This window comes from Filicampus tigris, chromosome 4 (genome assembly GCF_054856515.1).
Source record: "Filicampus tigris isolate MCC_2025a chromosome 4, RoL_Ftig_1.0, whole genome shotgun sequence".
NCBI classification, from domain to species: domain Eukaryota; kingdom Metazoa; phylum Chordata; class Actinopteri; order Syngnathiformes; family Syngnathidae; genus Filicampus; species Filicampus tigris.
In genome coordinates, this window is record NC_141220.1 from 11,282,722 (window position 1) to 11,298,726 (window position 16,005).

General features: G+C 40.6%; 1 protein-coding gene across 2 annotated transcripts in view; it reads left to right on the forward strand.

The window, feature by feature from the left end:
• The window catches only part of abtb3b (ankyrin repeat and BTB domain containing 3b), a 94,059-nt gene extending 78,266 nt beyond the window's left edge, over positions 1 to 15,793 (forward strand). The window contains exons 4-17 of one of the 2 annotated variants that reach the window (XM_086027097.1): positions 3,456 to 3,608; positions 3,811 to 3,976; positions 5,726 to 5,815; positions 6,907 to 7,008; positions 7,980 to 8,073; positions 8,283 to 8,418; positions 9,000 to 9,220; positions 9,326 to 9,504; positions 10,977 to 11,082; positions 11,356 to 11,458; positions 11,625 to 11,706; positions 11,807 to 11,875; positions 14,632 to 14,745; positions 14,834 to 15,793. In XM_086027097.1, the coding sequence (XP_085883223.1) occupies positions 3,456 to 3,608; positions 3,811 to 3,976; positions 5,726 to 5,815; positions 6,907 to 7,008; positions 7,980 to 8,073; positions 8,283 to 8,418; positions 9,000 to 9,220; positions 9,326 to 9,504; positions 10,977 to 11,082; positions 11,356 to 11,458; positions 11,625 to 11,706; positions 11,807 to 11,875; positions 14,632 to 14,745; positions 14,834 to 15,043 (1,825 nt within the window). In that variant the 3' untranslated portion in view covers positions 15,044 to 15,793. The remainder of the gene's footprint in view (positions 1 to 3,455; positions 3,609 to 3,810; positions 3,977 to 5,725; positions 5,816 to 6,906; positions 7,009 to 7,979; positions 8,074 to 8,282; positions 8,419 to 8,999; positions 9,221 to 9,325; positions 9,505 to 10,976; positions 11,083 to 11,355; positions 11,459 to 11,624; positions 11,707 to 11,806; positions 11,876 to 14,631; positions 14,746 to 14,833) is intronic. The other variant, XM_086027098.1, reaches the window with a different exon arrangement.
• The last annotated feature ends 212 nt before the right edge of the window (positions 15,794 to 16,005 follow it).

Consider the following 16,005-nt stretch of genomic DNA (forward strand, 5'->3'; position numbering starts at 1 on the left):
TTGTTGCAGAAAGGAGTCATTGCAGCAGACCTGCAGATGCAGTCAGTATTGATTGATGCTGCAGCAGCACCATCTCAGTATGTCAGAATGATGTAAGGCTCTGGCAATGTTTTCGTGTTATTTCCCTTGATTGCTAATTTGTGGACAAGTCATTTGCCTACAAATGTTGTTGGCGGATGTTGAGGCTAAGGAAGTCGCAGCACAGTCCTCAAGAATGGCGGAAGGTCAAATGTATAATGTTCTTCTTGGGCATTTATACAGAACCTTGAGCTGTTCAGAATTTCCTACAATGTAGCGGAAAACCATGTCGGCTCACAGCATTGTGCGTGGTGTGATGCAAGGATGACAGTTGAGTGTGAGCAGGCTTCCACTGTGGGCCGGCATTATCGCTTTCAGCTAATGCAGCTCCATGGATGTCCAACTTGAATCTGCGTTAACTCCAACAACGTTTGGTAAAACAGACGCATGCACACGCACGCACACACACACACACAAGACAGAATTTCACTGATGGTTTAGTCATATTAAACACATTGGCAGTGCCTCTATTTATTTAGTAGGGCTCTGCTAGAGCAACAAGACCTTGAACTGTTCATGAACTTCATTTGCTGTCGGACTTGTGATGGAGCAAATGTGTTCCGTGCCTCTTGATAAAGCATTCTGCGTTGTTTTAATGAGACTAGCAAAACTTAAATGGCTCTGCTTAGATGTATGAAAGATACATGACAACGTCTAAATTGAGCGCAGCACTGATAAGTGATTAGATAGCAACCATTACAGGTTTGTACCACATGCACGTCAAGCTCTGTACATATATTATTTTCCCTATTAAGATGCCAGTATTAAATCTCCGGGGAGCAGACCAAGTTTCTTCAAACAGATATACAATACCCATATGAGAGTTTATAGATAACACATCACTATCTTATCTATCCGTGCATGGAACATCTACTTATATCAAATATTATCTGTTAGTATGCTATAACATTGAATACTTGAGATTGACCTACGTGGGATTAAATAGTCAGCAACCAAATAATCAGAGATGGGCAATTTACCCTTTTTTGCTGGTCCGTCCTCCGTCATCCGACCTGGGTACCGTTCCGTCATCGTCCCTCCGTCCTTATTCATAAAGATAATCCTCCGACCCCGTCCATCCTCGTCCTTTAAAAGCGCTTCCATCCTTACATTACGTTATCCCAACCCCCCCCTTCAAAAAGCATCCATGCACTCAGCAACATTATTTAAAGCTCATTATCTGACTACTTTCTTATGCACGTTCGCTTACCGGCTGGGACTATTGGAGGAAGATAGCATTTAGCTACCAAAACAAACACCTACTCCTGCGAAACCTCCCCCCTGAGTAGACAGCATACCCCTCAACCTAACCCTAAACTCAACCTAACGCACCTCACTATTGCCGTGGTGAGCATGCGTGCGCAAGCACAGTAAACATTGGTAGGATGTCACAACGGGCGGGACTTGAGAGAATGTTTACGATTGCTTTATAAACTCATTTACTTGCCTTAGCGGAAAAAAAGTGCATATTGGTTTGCATAACAAGCTGTGGCTATATCAGCGAAGGTCGAAATGTAGCACCATGCATGCATATTTTCAGTCATGTGGCTGTAGTAAAAACTGAGGTGTGTAAACATGTCGGGTTGGTGGAGGCATTTCATATGTGCAGTATGCATATTTTCAACTGCATGAATAAGATTTTTTCCATTTGTAGTCAGTATCTTTTTTTTGTATCAGGTTGCCTTCGCACTAGTATTGAATTCAGGGATCATCTCTCACAGTGTAAACACTGGGGTCAGGATCAACCATATGGTTGTCATTTGCTGCATCTGTCTCAGCGGGACTTCAACAAGTACGCCCTTACCACCTTACAACACAGTATGCTGGCATGTGATAAAGATGCACTCCATCTGCTTGTTTGGCTTCTATTACAGAGTGTTTGTGTGGTTGTGTAATCCAAGCACAGTACGAGAATGTACCACAACGATGCGCTGCACTGTGATAATTCAAGCCCTCTTAATGCAATATATATTGCCATAATTTACCATTGGCCATACCAATCACCATATGATTGCCATATTTTGTAGATATAGAATTACAAACTATTCAGGTGCCCATAATAGTTAGAGAAGTGATTCCTAACTAGGATGCAATGCACACTCGTATGCCTTGAGATATTCAGGGGTGCTGCCGGAAATCCAATATCATTTAATTTGTCCCCAAATTCTTATTCAATAATTAAAATCCATGCCAGCGACGGATTGTGACGCTCTCGTTTGGAGGGTTCACTGTGGCGGTGTGCAGGCATAAATAAGGTTGACCCGACTGCAGGCAAGGAATGCAGAGGAATCTCTAAAAATGGTTTATTATTAAAAAAAAAAATCAAAATAAATAAAAAACAACAATGTATGAGGTAATAGAGGAAAAAAAAATTAAAAAAACAACAACTTGAAAGCACAGTACAAAACAACTAGTGTGCAAAGTAACACATTTACATGGGCAACGGACTCACCACAATGGACGACAGGACATGCGATAATGCTCAGGGACTGACTAAAGCAGAGGTATCAAATTTTTGTCATGGGTCACATGGTAGTTACAGTTTCCTTTGGAGAGCCTTTACGACTGTGAACCCAAATAAATGTATAATCGTCTCATATTACATACACACAACAAATGGATGAATAATTACCTTTGAAATCAGAGGCCGGTAAAATCAGTTTGTTCAAATATGATTACATTTATTTTTAAATGGTAGGGTTTATTTTAAAAGGGTAACAAATAATGCTTGCAATATATTTTCAAAAGTGAAGACAATTTGCAGTTCTGGTATTTTAGCAAGAAACATGAAGTTGATGCACATAATTTGCTTTCCTGGGCTGCATAAAACGATATGGCGGGCCAGATCTGGCCCCCGGTCCGTGAGTTTGACACCTGTGGACTAAAGAAATTGAGTACCATTGCCGGCTGTAGCTCGCCTGACTCTTCAAAGGCAACTGGGAAAGGCCTCGAGCCAGCTTTAATGTGGACAAGCGGTATGAAAAATGGATGGATGGATGAATTCCAAGTTGAGTGAATCACATTTTTTTCTGCTTTGACTTTGTATAAAAGTGCAAAATCATCAACATTTATGAAAGCGCTTTTTAGTCATAGAGTGGAAAACTGACTACGTGGCAGCATGATCTATACCCTATAATGTTTATGCAATTTTCTCACTCCAGCACATCTCTATAGCAAGTGTTTTTTCGATTTTTTTTGTCTTTGATTCCATTTTCTTGGCAGGGGTCATCCTTTACTCAAATACCATCTCTCTGAGCAGTTGCGCTAAGATAACATATTCAAATGGTGTCTGAGATGGATTTTTTTTTTTTTTTTTACCGTCTGCAGTTTATTGCATACCTGCTGACGCGCACATGTATCTCGATCTCCCCCCACAGGCCGTTCATGGTGCTACCGCCTCTGATGGAGTGGGTGCGTGTGGCTGTTGTTCACACTGAGCACAGACGGAGCTTCTCTGTGGACAGCGATGATGTTCGGCAGGCTGCCAGGCTGCTGTTGCCTGGAGTGGACTGCGAGCCCCGCCAACTCCGGTACAGCTGCAGTCCTTTAGGCTTCACAGTGCACACACACAAACACGCATGCACACACCTTCCAAAACACAATTCATGTCAGCAAGGAATTATGGCGCTTGTATAGCCTCGTAAAAAATTGAAACTGTGTTTTGGGTGATCAGTTGCGCATTGCACTCATCAAAACATCCACCTAACTCACTTGATGCGCTTTGCCCTTCAGAACGGATGACTGCTTCAGCGCCTCAAGGAAACTGGATGCTGCCTCAACCGAGGCAAAGCTCCTGCAGAACTTGGGCTTCCATATGCTCAGCTGTGGACGCACAGACTTGGTGAAGCAGGCTGTCAACCTGCTGGGGCCGGATGGTATCAACAGCATGAGTGAGCAGGTTAGAGACAGTCAGCTCACTTTAATAATTCATGTTAAAGCACATTTACACTTGCTGAAAGTGCACAGAAAGTTGTCATACTGCATGTGGAACAGAGGAGCATAAATATACGGTGGCTGCTTCAAGATAAAGAAAAAATAAGTCGACAGAAAAAAATGAGACCAAGAAAAATAATATCAACTCCTTTCAATTCTTTCATGAGGGAAACTAATAATAATAGTAAAAATAATGATAATAATAATAGTAATAATAATAATAATGTGATTGCACAATTGTGCACACCCTTTTATAACTGGGGCGTGGCTGTGGTCAAAAATTAAGTAACCCCATAAAGTCATTTTAAATGGAATTCAGCCCGCCACCATTAAGAGGCTCTTTAAATAACCACAAATAAATTTCAGATGATCTAATGGGCTTTTCCTGCCATTTATATTTTGCTTTCTATCAGAAGCCAGAAGGTTTTGTGCTAACACTGACTGCTATTTCTACCTGTTCATAATTTCCTCCCCCTTGTCTAAGGCCTTAGTTCCAGCTGAAAACAAATGTTGCCACTACCATGCTTCCCTGAAGGTTGCGTTTGCACCAAACATAACTTTTCAAATTATGTTCAAAAAGTTTGACCTTATATTGGAATGCGTAACAAAAGTTTGAAAACACTTGTGGGAAAATGTGTTATGGTCTAACCTTCTGAGGAAGACCTTGACTATAGAGTGGCCTGAGATGAAAATTAGTCTAATACAAATACCCCTGATCTAGGGCAACAACATTTCAGTACATATATGGCTTAAAATATACAGTAGGTCCACCTCTGTGCAACTAATAACATTCTAAAGAGATCCAAGAAAAAAACTGTATCAGAGTCAAAATAAAGGGGAAAAAACTCTCTCTTTATGATGAATTGCTTTTCTGCACTCACTGCGGTTTATTAGAGCTCAGTCAAGTGCCAGTGCCACATCTAAGATTTTTTTTTAACCTTGGTCCAGAGGCAAAGTACAGAGGATGTGAAGAGATTTTTTTTTCCCTTGAAACGTTCATATAGAGCACAGCTAGTAAGTGGGTACACCGCACCTGACTTTGGGTGCCGTTTATTTGAAAACTGATCCTGAATTTGTAAACAGTATTTTAGTATGTAGTCAGTTTTGCTGAATTCTATAGACTTCTTGTTTGCATGACTCGTAGTCCGCATTTTGCCCTAAATCAGATGGGAGAGGCTGCAGCTCCCCATGACACTGAACAGGATAAGCGGTGAACAGGATTGATAGATGCTGGCTGCAATATTTGATTCAGATCCATCCTTCCAAAGTTTATCCTGTCCAAGGTTATGGCTGAGCTGGAGCCTCTGCCAGCTAACTTTGGGCCGCTTTCACATGCCAACATTTACACGCTATTCAACACTTTATGGACAATCGTTTCATGTGTGTTTCATGTCACACATGCATGAAGTTTACAAGTTAATTCTATCCAGAAAAGCCCGAGCTAAGATCCTTGATTGTTTGGCTGATATGCTTGCTACATTCTCTACAATGCTGCCTGAATGTAAATTCCATTACTAAAGCACAATATAATTCACCAGAGGTTTTTTTTTTCCAGAAATATTGTCAACACGGGGCTACATTTCTGGCATTTTACAATGAGCATTCTCACTTGTGCAGCAAAACCAAAGTGCGCATGTGATGTTCTGCTAAAACGACAGCATTACCCTCAGATATGACGCAACGGCTGTTGTGTTTGGTGCTTGTGCTCATGCAGGGGATGACCCCACTCATGTATGCTTGTGTCCGTGGAGATGAAGCCATGGTGCAGATGCTGCTGGATGCTGGAGCTAATATTAACAATGAGGTTAGTGTTTTGATTGTAGTTTTTCTCGGGTATTTCAAGGTCAACTGCAAAACAATGGTTACGCACAATACCTACCTACACATTGTAGTGAGAACAGCAAGACATCAAAGGTGTTTCTGTGAAAGAACCCTATGTCTCGTTGTGTGCGATAATTGGAGAAAAACAAATATATTGACCCTCATCTCTCTCATAATCCTCTCCATGCATTGTACTGATTGTTTTTTAAGCACTCATAATCATGAGGCAATTATTGTCCTGACCGACCACACCATCAGGTAAACCTTTCCAAACATAAATCCAATGCAACAGCTGCAAAGATATATTGCCTAAAATTGTGGGATCCTGCTTATAATGAATAATTGACTTCTGCAATAAAGCCTATACTTCGTTTTGGTTATTGTTTGATTGTATTGATTTAAAACGGAGAAACAGTCACGCCATTTAGTTCAGGCGACGTCTCACAGAATCCATGGAGGAGGCGAGACGTACGGAGATGTCTGAGAGAACATCAAGTTAAAGCCTCTTGACCGTGTCCATTATCACCTCAGCAGCATGCATCATCAACCATTGTGCCAGATTTGATTTGCAGTTCACTGACATTTGGCCAAAGCACAAAGACACGCTAAGTGCAATTTATGCATCACTTAGCCTTGACTTGATTAGCTCATCATGTTACAGTAACTTCTTTGCATCTCATCACGCACTCTCAACTGTGGAAAATGTATGTTAACTGGCACCAAGAATCTCACTTTGATTTGTTACATTTTCCATAGCCGAGAGAGAACCCTGAGGTAGGTGGAGGGGGTAGAGATCAGAGAAAAGCCATTAGGATGAGGCCTAACTAGACAGATCAATTTATTGTGTTCATTAGAAGGTCAACATGCTGACAGGTTGTCCTCTGCAGCCCCAGGCCTCTTAGATGATTACTCCAGTTGCTCCCGAAGCGCTTTCTGTCCTCCCTGTAGTAGCTTGTCTTGTGCTTGCTTGGCCATGTCGTCGTTTTTAATGTCTCCATGTCTCTCTCCCTCATCTCCCTTTCATGTCCCCCATCCCCTCCTTCAACCACCACCCTCCCTATGTCCATTCCCCAGGTGCCAAACTCAGTGCACAGGCACCACTCAGTCTTTCCCGAAACGCGCCAGGCGACGCCCCTCACTTTTGCTGTGTCACATGGACATGTGCCTGTGGTGCAGGTAGTGATGTCCTCTCTCATCTGTTGACTCTCTCTGTGCTTCAGCTCATGGTTGGTCCACATTTTCATATCAATCAACGGTCATCTTTTGTCTTTTTATTTCCATTTTGACATGATGGAGAAGGGGGTTTGTTGTGAACAATCGCGTGTCCATTTGCCTTTTCCAGCAAATGGAACAGGCTCCATTAAGTAAATGGAAAGGTGAACCACAGCGGACTGAATGAAATCGAACTCACTTTAACTAATTCAGTCTGCCCTCTAAATGATGTACGCACTGGGATTTGTGTAATTTAATTTTAACAGAAAATGCATTAAACATGTGCCTGTGCGTTTTGATCTCTCTTTGAAGGAATAGCATTAAGAATCAAAAAGAGAGCTATAACATGAAATCATTTCCTAAGCTTTTCACTGTAAAATGTTTCTTTTTACTAGTATTTAATGATGGCAGCGCATGGTGAGATGTGTTAATATGCAAGATACTTTTGAGGTGCAGTGTAAAACAGTAAAATGGATGTGTGTGTGCAGAGTAAGTGATGCCCTATGTACAGATTTGATTTTCAAGTGGTTTTATGTAAAACTGGTTATATATAACACGCTTATTCTCTTTCTGTGAGCAAGATGCTTGGTACAACCGTATATTTATTGTGTCTAAGCCAGGGGAACTGCGTTTTTACTTTTTAAAAATTTGGACAGGAGCCGTTATTAATAATAAATTAATCTGTGGATGCTCAGAGCATCTCTTTGTTTTGGTTCACAGTCTGCCCGGTTTGTGATAGTGAGTGGCAGCTGGCTTTAGTTCCATTCTTAATGAAACAAGAGCACAATTAATTCCACGTCCGCCTGTATTCTAAATTAGTAATCAAACATTCATTAACTGAGTCTTGCGTGTTATCTCAAAGTCACCCAGCTAAGTCTTCTTTTCCCCCCTTGTCCCATCATGCCCTCCTCTGTCACTCCACCTGAACTCTGCAGCTGCTTCTGGATGCCAAAGCCAATGTGGAAGGCTCCCTGCAGGACGGGATGGAGAACTACACCGAGACCCCGCTGCAGCTGGCTGCTGCTGCAGGTACACGCAACCACCCTGACTCCTCTTCCCCACTTCCATCCAGCTGCTCCTCCCAATCCATTTCTAACAGCTTCACCTGAATGTCAGCCTCATCTTTGGCTGACTCATGACTTAAAGGCAAATATGTCCTCAGAGCTGGCTGGGACTCTATAATCTAGTTCTTTTTTTATTCTGTGGAGCGTGTGTGCATATTTGCTTTTCATGCACAGGCAACTTTGAGCTGGTAAGCCTGCTGCTGGAGCGGGGGGCCGACCCCATGATGGGAACCATGTCCCGCAATGGCATCTCTACTGCGCCACAGGGAGATATGAACTCTTACAGCCTGGCAGCTGCACACGGACACAGGTGATGTAGCTCTACGGTAAAACCTAAGTTAAATGTTCAAACACCATTACACACCCACAGATGAGTCAGTAGCACACACCCTCACTCACTGTTGCGCCTTCTCTGTATACACTATAAATTACATACTGTACACTCCACAAACTCATCTACTCAGCAGCTTAAAGGACCATGAAATTAACACATGGAGAGTGGGGTTTTTTTTGGTTGGTCATTACATGATTAACATTCTGTGACAAAAGTGTTGTTGTTTGAGTACATTGTGTTGTTCTCAACACTGTGAAAACAGTGACTTTTAACACATTTAAATGGCAAGTATTACTTGGTTGTCCATTGATGTACCTTTCTCACTTTTTTTTTTTAATTACAAACCACTTTATAGAGTTATAGTTTGAATAGATCTCAAAATCATCACTACTTAAACCATACATGTTTTTGTTTTACAATGCAACAGGTATTTTTGCTTTTATAGTCACACTGTGTACAGCACAACAGAAGATGTACATTAATTGAGAAATAAGGCCAGGCAAAGTGTTGAACTTGATTTGTTATTTTTGTTTGCTTTTTTGGCTTGTTTCTTCCAGAAATGTCTTTCGGAAGCTGCTGTCGCACACAGAGAAAGGTAAAGGTGACGTCTTATCCCTGGAAGAGATTCTGGCAGAAGGATCAGAGCTGGAGGGAAGGAGTTCATCTGAGACGGATCTAATACGAACAGGGAAGGCCAAATTGAAAGCCCTAAAAGAAGCCATGTACCACAGTTCAGAACATGGGCATGTCGATATCACCATAGACATACGGAGCCTTGGTTAGTCGACTTATTAATAACAAAACTTCAGTTACTAGGTAGTTTGACAATATCGGATGTCTTGTTGTTTTTCATTGCATTTTTACATCCCTACCTCGTGCCCAGGGGTGCCATGGACTTTGCACACATGGCTGGAATCTCTGCGCACGTGTTTCTCCCAGCATCGCCGGCCACTGATCCAGGGCCTTCTTAAAGAATTTATCTGCATTGAGGAAGATGAATACACTGAGGAGCTCATCACGCATGGCCTCCCTCTCATGTTCCAGATCCTCAGAGCCAGCAAGGTACACGCTGTCACATCATGGAGCAACCACTCTTTGGAGTCATCATTCTCCAATGTATAAAATGACAGTGGACTCCACAGGTTTCAAATGGTTTGGCATTTAAACATGGCAACAAACATTGTCCAAAATGACAGCCAGAATCCAAAACCCGAAAAAAGTTGGGGAAGTGGAGACAACCCAGTCTGTTTTGCTTGCTTTATTTTTTTTTAAAGGTGAAATCACCCCAAACATATTTTTTCAAGAATATGTTCTATGCATGCCCACTAATTGAAACAAGGCATTCTGATAAATATTGTGTTTGTGGAATAAGAGTTAACCCACTCGTATTTAGCCATCTCAGGGAGCGGCCATTTTGTCACTTCTGTCGACTGAAAATGACATCACAACTGCTCACTCTTATTCCACAATATTTATCAGAATGCCTTGTTACAATTAGTGGGCCTGCGTAGAACATATTCTTGAAAAAAAAATGTTTGGGTTGACTTCCACTTTAAGCATAAAAACCTCACAAGCGTATCAAATGATGATAAGCCTAAGAGGTAAATGTCCACTTGACGGCCAAAATTAAAATCCTCCTATCTGACAGAGGTGTCAAATGCAGGTGCCTCACTTTGTCTTTAGCCACAGGTGCTTCTACTCAAGAACTGCTTTACCTGCCAGTTGAGGAGAAGAACTTGTGGCTAAAGACAAACTGTGACAGGGTTTATTTTCTGGACCTGGACTTGACACCTCTGTCAGATAGGAGGTTTTGCATTCTGGTCATCGTACTGTAGACATTAAATTATTACTGGAAGCCCTACTCATCAAAATGATGATTTATTCCATGTTTTATTGTTTTTCAGGTTTACTATTACCAACACTTGTGTGATTTATTTTTGCTCTGATACAATTCTTCCCTATACTGTACTTTGTTATTACTGCTTCACACTCATCACATTACCTGTGCTGTTTTATGTTGAGGGTTGGCAACTATTGGAAAGGACTCTTTCTGGTTGACATTTGTAATGTGGAAGGTTAATTTGAACAAATTGACAATGGAAAGGCCACTTGGAATTGTGAAATGTGTGATATCAAAGGGTCCAGTTATACAGCACTGTAGTTTGACTCCAACCAATTGCTCCATGTACAGTATAGACAGATCTATTTATTCCTAGTGGATGTTACTAGCTGTTTGCTGTTGTCATGCCTCATTAAGAGCAAACAACCTTACTGCACACGGGGGGGTTGTAGTGAATTGCACTGTTCCTCCTTTCCCCTTCTTCTTTGGCAACTCATACACGCACAGGGAAATTGGGAATACCTGTAATAGAGTCCATGTCTTTCCCATTTGTCGCTTTTCACAGTGTTACACATTCCACTCATCTCTTAGGAGCTTCAGGTGTAAAATACGTCGGATATATGTCCACCACAGGTTTATATGTGTGAAATGAAATCCATGTTTGCCCTATTATGTATACTTTTTATTTTGTCAGAACGAAGTGATCAGCCAACAGCTGTCAGCCATCTTCACCCAGTGTTACGGGCCCTACCCCATCCCCAAACTGGCAGAGATAAAACGTAAACAGTCATCGCGCCTTGGTGAGAGCATGTCGCTGTGTTTTTAAGCAATACCTTTTTCTGCTGAATCCTGTTGTACTTGTTATGAAAATAAAAACAGCATTTGGACTGTGTAAATCCAAAGGAATTGTTGGGTCAACTCTGACTGAATGCTTCAGAATGGAAAGAGGAATGAGTGCCATCTCGTGGCCAGAAATAGAAATAGAACTGAAATTAATAGTGCTTGTATGACCTTCATGGCGTACATTTATTTGTTTTTTTAAACACAAAATGAACATTATTTTTGTCTTTTAGATCCTCACTTCCTGAACAATAAAGAGATGTCAGATGTGACGTTTTTGGTGGAGGGGAAGCCTTTTTATGCCCATAAAGTCCTGCTCTACACAGCCTCCAATAGGTAACGTTCAACAATAAATGTTTTGTTAATGTTAATTATGGTCAGTAACACCTAAAATGTAATTTGAGTCATGAGATGACAATGCTTTCATATAGTAGTGATGCTGACTTGACGTTCATTTTATATCACAATAAATGACTTTTCATATCAATGTGTTTTTGTTTAGGTTCAAAACTCTTCTTGCAAATAGGCCTTGTGGCGAAAACACCTGCATTGAAATAAGCCATGTGAAATACCACATTTTTCAGGTAATAACTGTACTCCAAACCCCATGTTCATGTCCTTTGTTTGTGTTCACAATGTATGCATCCATGCGTGGCTAAAAGCTTTGCTTTTCTTCCCTCTCAGCTTGTGATGCAGTATCTCTACTGTGGAGGAGCAGATGCTCTGCACATTAGGAATCCTGATGTTATGGAGGTTAGCGCACTCTTCCCTTAAATTGTATTTTTTGTTGATTTTTCTGTTTTTATCATCTTGGGGAAAAAAATTAAACGAAAGGAAATGAATAGAAAGGAAAAAAATGTGCACATGTGATGGTGTGCATATACCGGTAGTTGGAATGTTTTGCAGGTCTTGAGGCCATAAGCATATATACACACATACATACATACTAAGACCGTGGGGGCGCATATAGGAAAATTCCAACCCATTGATAGACTATGCTGCTTGCTCCTTTCATGGGGCCGTGGCTACAACAGTATAATGACAGGAATAATTTTAGACAGGGGAACCTTCTTCAGTAGAGAGGGTCCACGGGCACATGTACTCAATCTTCTTGGCAGCCATGTACTCAATCTTCTTGGCAGCCATGGCAGCTAACTGGGAAAATACAGTCTTCTGGCAATCAATGTTAGGATCGTGAGCATTAAAGATAAAAGAACTGGCAGAGGTTCTCTCTGAACTTTTCAACAGTATACAGATTGTCAGAGTCCACTTACTGGAGGACTAACCGGTCCTAGTCCTCGCCAGCTCTCCATCTAACGGGTTTGAACTTTCCCTTTTCCCCCGCCCGCCCGCAGTAACGCAGCCTCATGGGGGGGTCGGAAGTTCTCTTAAGCCGGCGTCGAGGGAGACACCTCTAGGTACTAACTGCCGTAGTATTACGAGGTCAACCCGTCTTCCGTCGCCCACGCGCTCTTATTGAGTGACCACTTTAGAAATGAGGCGAATGATCCGACCACTCTCGTTTTTTAGGCAGCTCCACCTCTTAACAATTGTTTGCCCTGGTTACGACCTAGAAAATTTAGCTTTCCTTGGTAGGATGGTTCGGGTTTGTTTACATTGAGCCGGAGTATCTATTTGAATTCATTTATGGCATATACCGTTATTAAAAAGGTTGAATGTTTGAAATAAAAGAAAATAATAAGGTGACAAATATTATTTTATAATTTAAAGAAAATTTTAATAAAGGAATAAATAAATCATACAATAATCATGGGTCAATGTTGAACACGGCAGATGCAATAAAATGGTTACAATAGTCAAATAATAATTGGAAACGATTAATATGAATAGTGATAAAAGATAATAATCAAATTGGAAAAGGACATTCTTTTATCATAATACTATGAAAATGATATTACTCATTGGTCATATAAGCAAAACATTTTTCCATCCAAATCTGAACTCCCAATAATTGAGATAACTCAACAAAATCCAGTTGTTAATTATTATGGAAAGGATAAACCTTAATAATAAAAGAGCATGAATTTAAGAAAATTATTTAAAATAAATAAATTGGCTTGAATGCAATTTAAGACATAAATGTGATAGAAAGGAAGAATCAAGCATTAGTCTATTTTGGGTGGAATTAAGATCGATCAGTTCTTAATTAACACAAAGTCTAATTCATCGACAAGGTATTTGGAATTCGGAAAAGTAAGCTGTCTAACTGGCTCACTTAAACGCAATAGAGTGCTTTTCCTAATGTTACCTTACCGTCGCTGGCATTTGGTTAAGTCCGAAAGAAGATAAATAAGTCCTTTTGTCACAGCGTCTTACACTAGAGAATCAAAAGGCAAAAATCCGTCTCTGTCCATGCAGCTTTTCTCTATGCGTCCTTCAGACTACAGCACGTCCGTCTTCAGCTGGCAGAAGGAAAAGAGAGCAATGATCTCTGAAGGCTGAGGCCTTTTATAGGTTCTCATCCTTCTGGAAGCTTCGAGGTGATGTCATGGAAAATTCCACTGTAAAACACGTGATTCTCCTGACATTACCTCATCGTTCACCCTTGTCCGAATTACCTTTACTCCATATTTGGAATCTGCCTTATCGCCAATCGACCTGTGTTCAACAGAGCATATTGGTGTGTGACCATCAATCATATGTCCTGTTCAGTGACATACAGTCAGCATCACCCCACCATCTTCCTACAAATGTACAATGAAACATTGCTTTTATAAAATTCCACCATTCAGGCTAATACTTCCTTTTTATCCTTCTTCACCAGTTCCTATATCACAATAAGTAATAATAAAATCAACCTTATGTTTCTCAATCACATTACTACATTTGTCTGCACATGTAGCAATGGGCCTAGCATAGTTACAACTCTTATCACATGTAACATATTGTGAGAATATGCACATGGCACAAACATAGCATCTGGTAAGCAATTACTGAGTATATATGTGGCAATAGCTAAGCATGCAAAGCAATCTCAATAACAAGGTCACATCAAAACATAGCAAATGAATGAAACATAGAAAATGATCACAACATATCATAGCAAATAAGTACAGCAAGTGCACAGCAAATATGCAGAGCAACTAGTACATAATGTATCAATATAAAATGATATATATCATCTGTTGCATTGAATATTGAAAGAATGTTGCATTGAACCTGTCTCTCTGCATGATTTGTGGTCCTGTGTTTAAGCACTGGCGACCTCTAGTGTCTAAATTTGAAGCCGAGAATTTAGAATTGAGGTCAATTTCCCCAATTCAAGCCAATTATGCGCCATTCAATATATTTACCAAATGATCCATCACTTCACCTGACCATGGCGCTTTTGGTACATCTTTTATACTCCACGTAACACGACCAGATATATATGGTTGGAAAGCCCTTCAATCATATCGATGTATTCATTTCAAATACGACAGACAAAAAATAAAACTCTGGACTCTGGAAAACTTCTGGACCTAACGCTTACACTTTTTTTATTGCAGCTGTTGTCTGCCTCTAAATTCTTCCAGTTGGAAGCACTGCAGAGGCATTGTGAGATTATCTGCACAAAGAACATAAATACAGATACTTGCGTGGAGCTCTACAACCACACCAAGGTGCAAACAAAGCAAGAGCTTTATCACATTGAGAATATACATTGAGCTTTTAATGCAATTACAACCCTTTAACTTACTTTTTCCTCAGTTCCTAGATGCACCAGACCTAGCATCCTACATCGAGGGCTACTTCCTAAAGAACATGGTCATGCTGATAGAGCTGGAGCCATTTAAACAGCTTCTGTATGATGTACCTCCAGATAGCCCCAGCTATAACATTCTCCAGAACTTGGAGAAAACGCTGGCCGTTCGCATCCAGTCCATCCACTTGTCCTCATCCAAGGGATCCATCGTTTGAACTCCTAAATTTATTAAAAAAAAAAAAAACATCGCAGACTTGGAACACAAGGGGTGTGTGTATATGACTGGAGGATCTTTGCAATAAAAACAAAATTACACAACATATAGAAATGCCTGGGCTGCCTTGTCGCAGTTTGAGATGGTGGAGGATGCCCCTGTAGCAGTGGCAGTCATACAATAGCTCTAATACAATTACAATGACAAAATACCATTTGTCATCTCATCACGGATGCAGTGTTTCATGTTGACTTATGGACACTGACAGGAAGGATGTGGCTCCATCTTTTGCGACATTTGCTAGGCTTTTTGTAAGCAAATATTCTGTCCACTGATGATCCCTCCCAGGCTGTGAGGACAAATTGCCGGTGTCTAATGTTGTGATTACTTGCGCACCCATCTGTGGTAAGTAATACATTTGTATTGTCAGTTCAGTCCTGATGATTACTCTTGAAGGCTATAAGTGGCATCCATCAAGTTTTATGTGGAAATCACAAGTTCAATTTCCTCACTACTCTGTAAATATTGTTGATAAAATCAGATCTATCAATAATGTAAGTCACTGTATATATCTGTTTTCTCATGTGTCTCACTGTTGAATATTGCTGTTAAAGAAAAGCTATCTATGTGTAAATGTTGCATGTCAAAGAGAGCGTGTTGGAGAATTAAGGTTGGTGCTTTGTCTACGAGTGGGTATTGAGTGAGAATTGATTTGTCATCAGCATGGGTCACTAAATGTGTAAACCTCAAACAGTGTTGTCATTCTTTGTGAGAGGCTGAAGGTGTGTTTAATCATGAAATGGAGATGCTGTCAGCCGTGATCAGGAATTGTGAAACTACATATCGTGTTTCCTCCATAAAGAGTATTAATAATGTGCAACAGTCTACTGTCTCTAAATGGCTTAAAAGAAAAAGACAAAAAATATCCACATTGGGGCATCCTTTATTTTATTTACCGTGCAT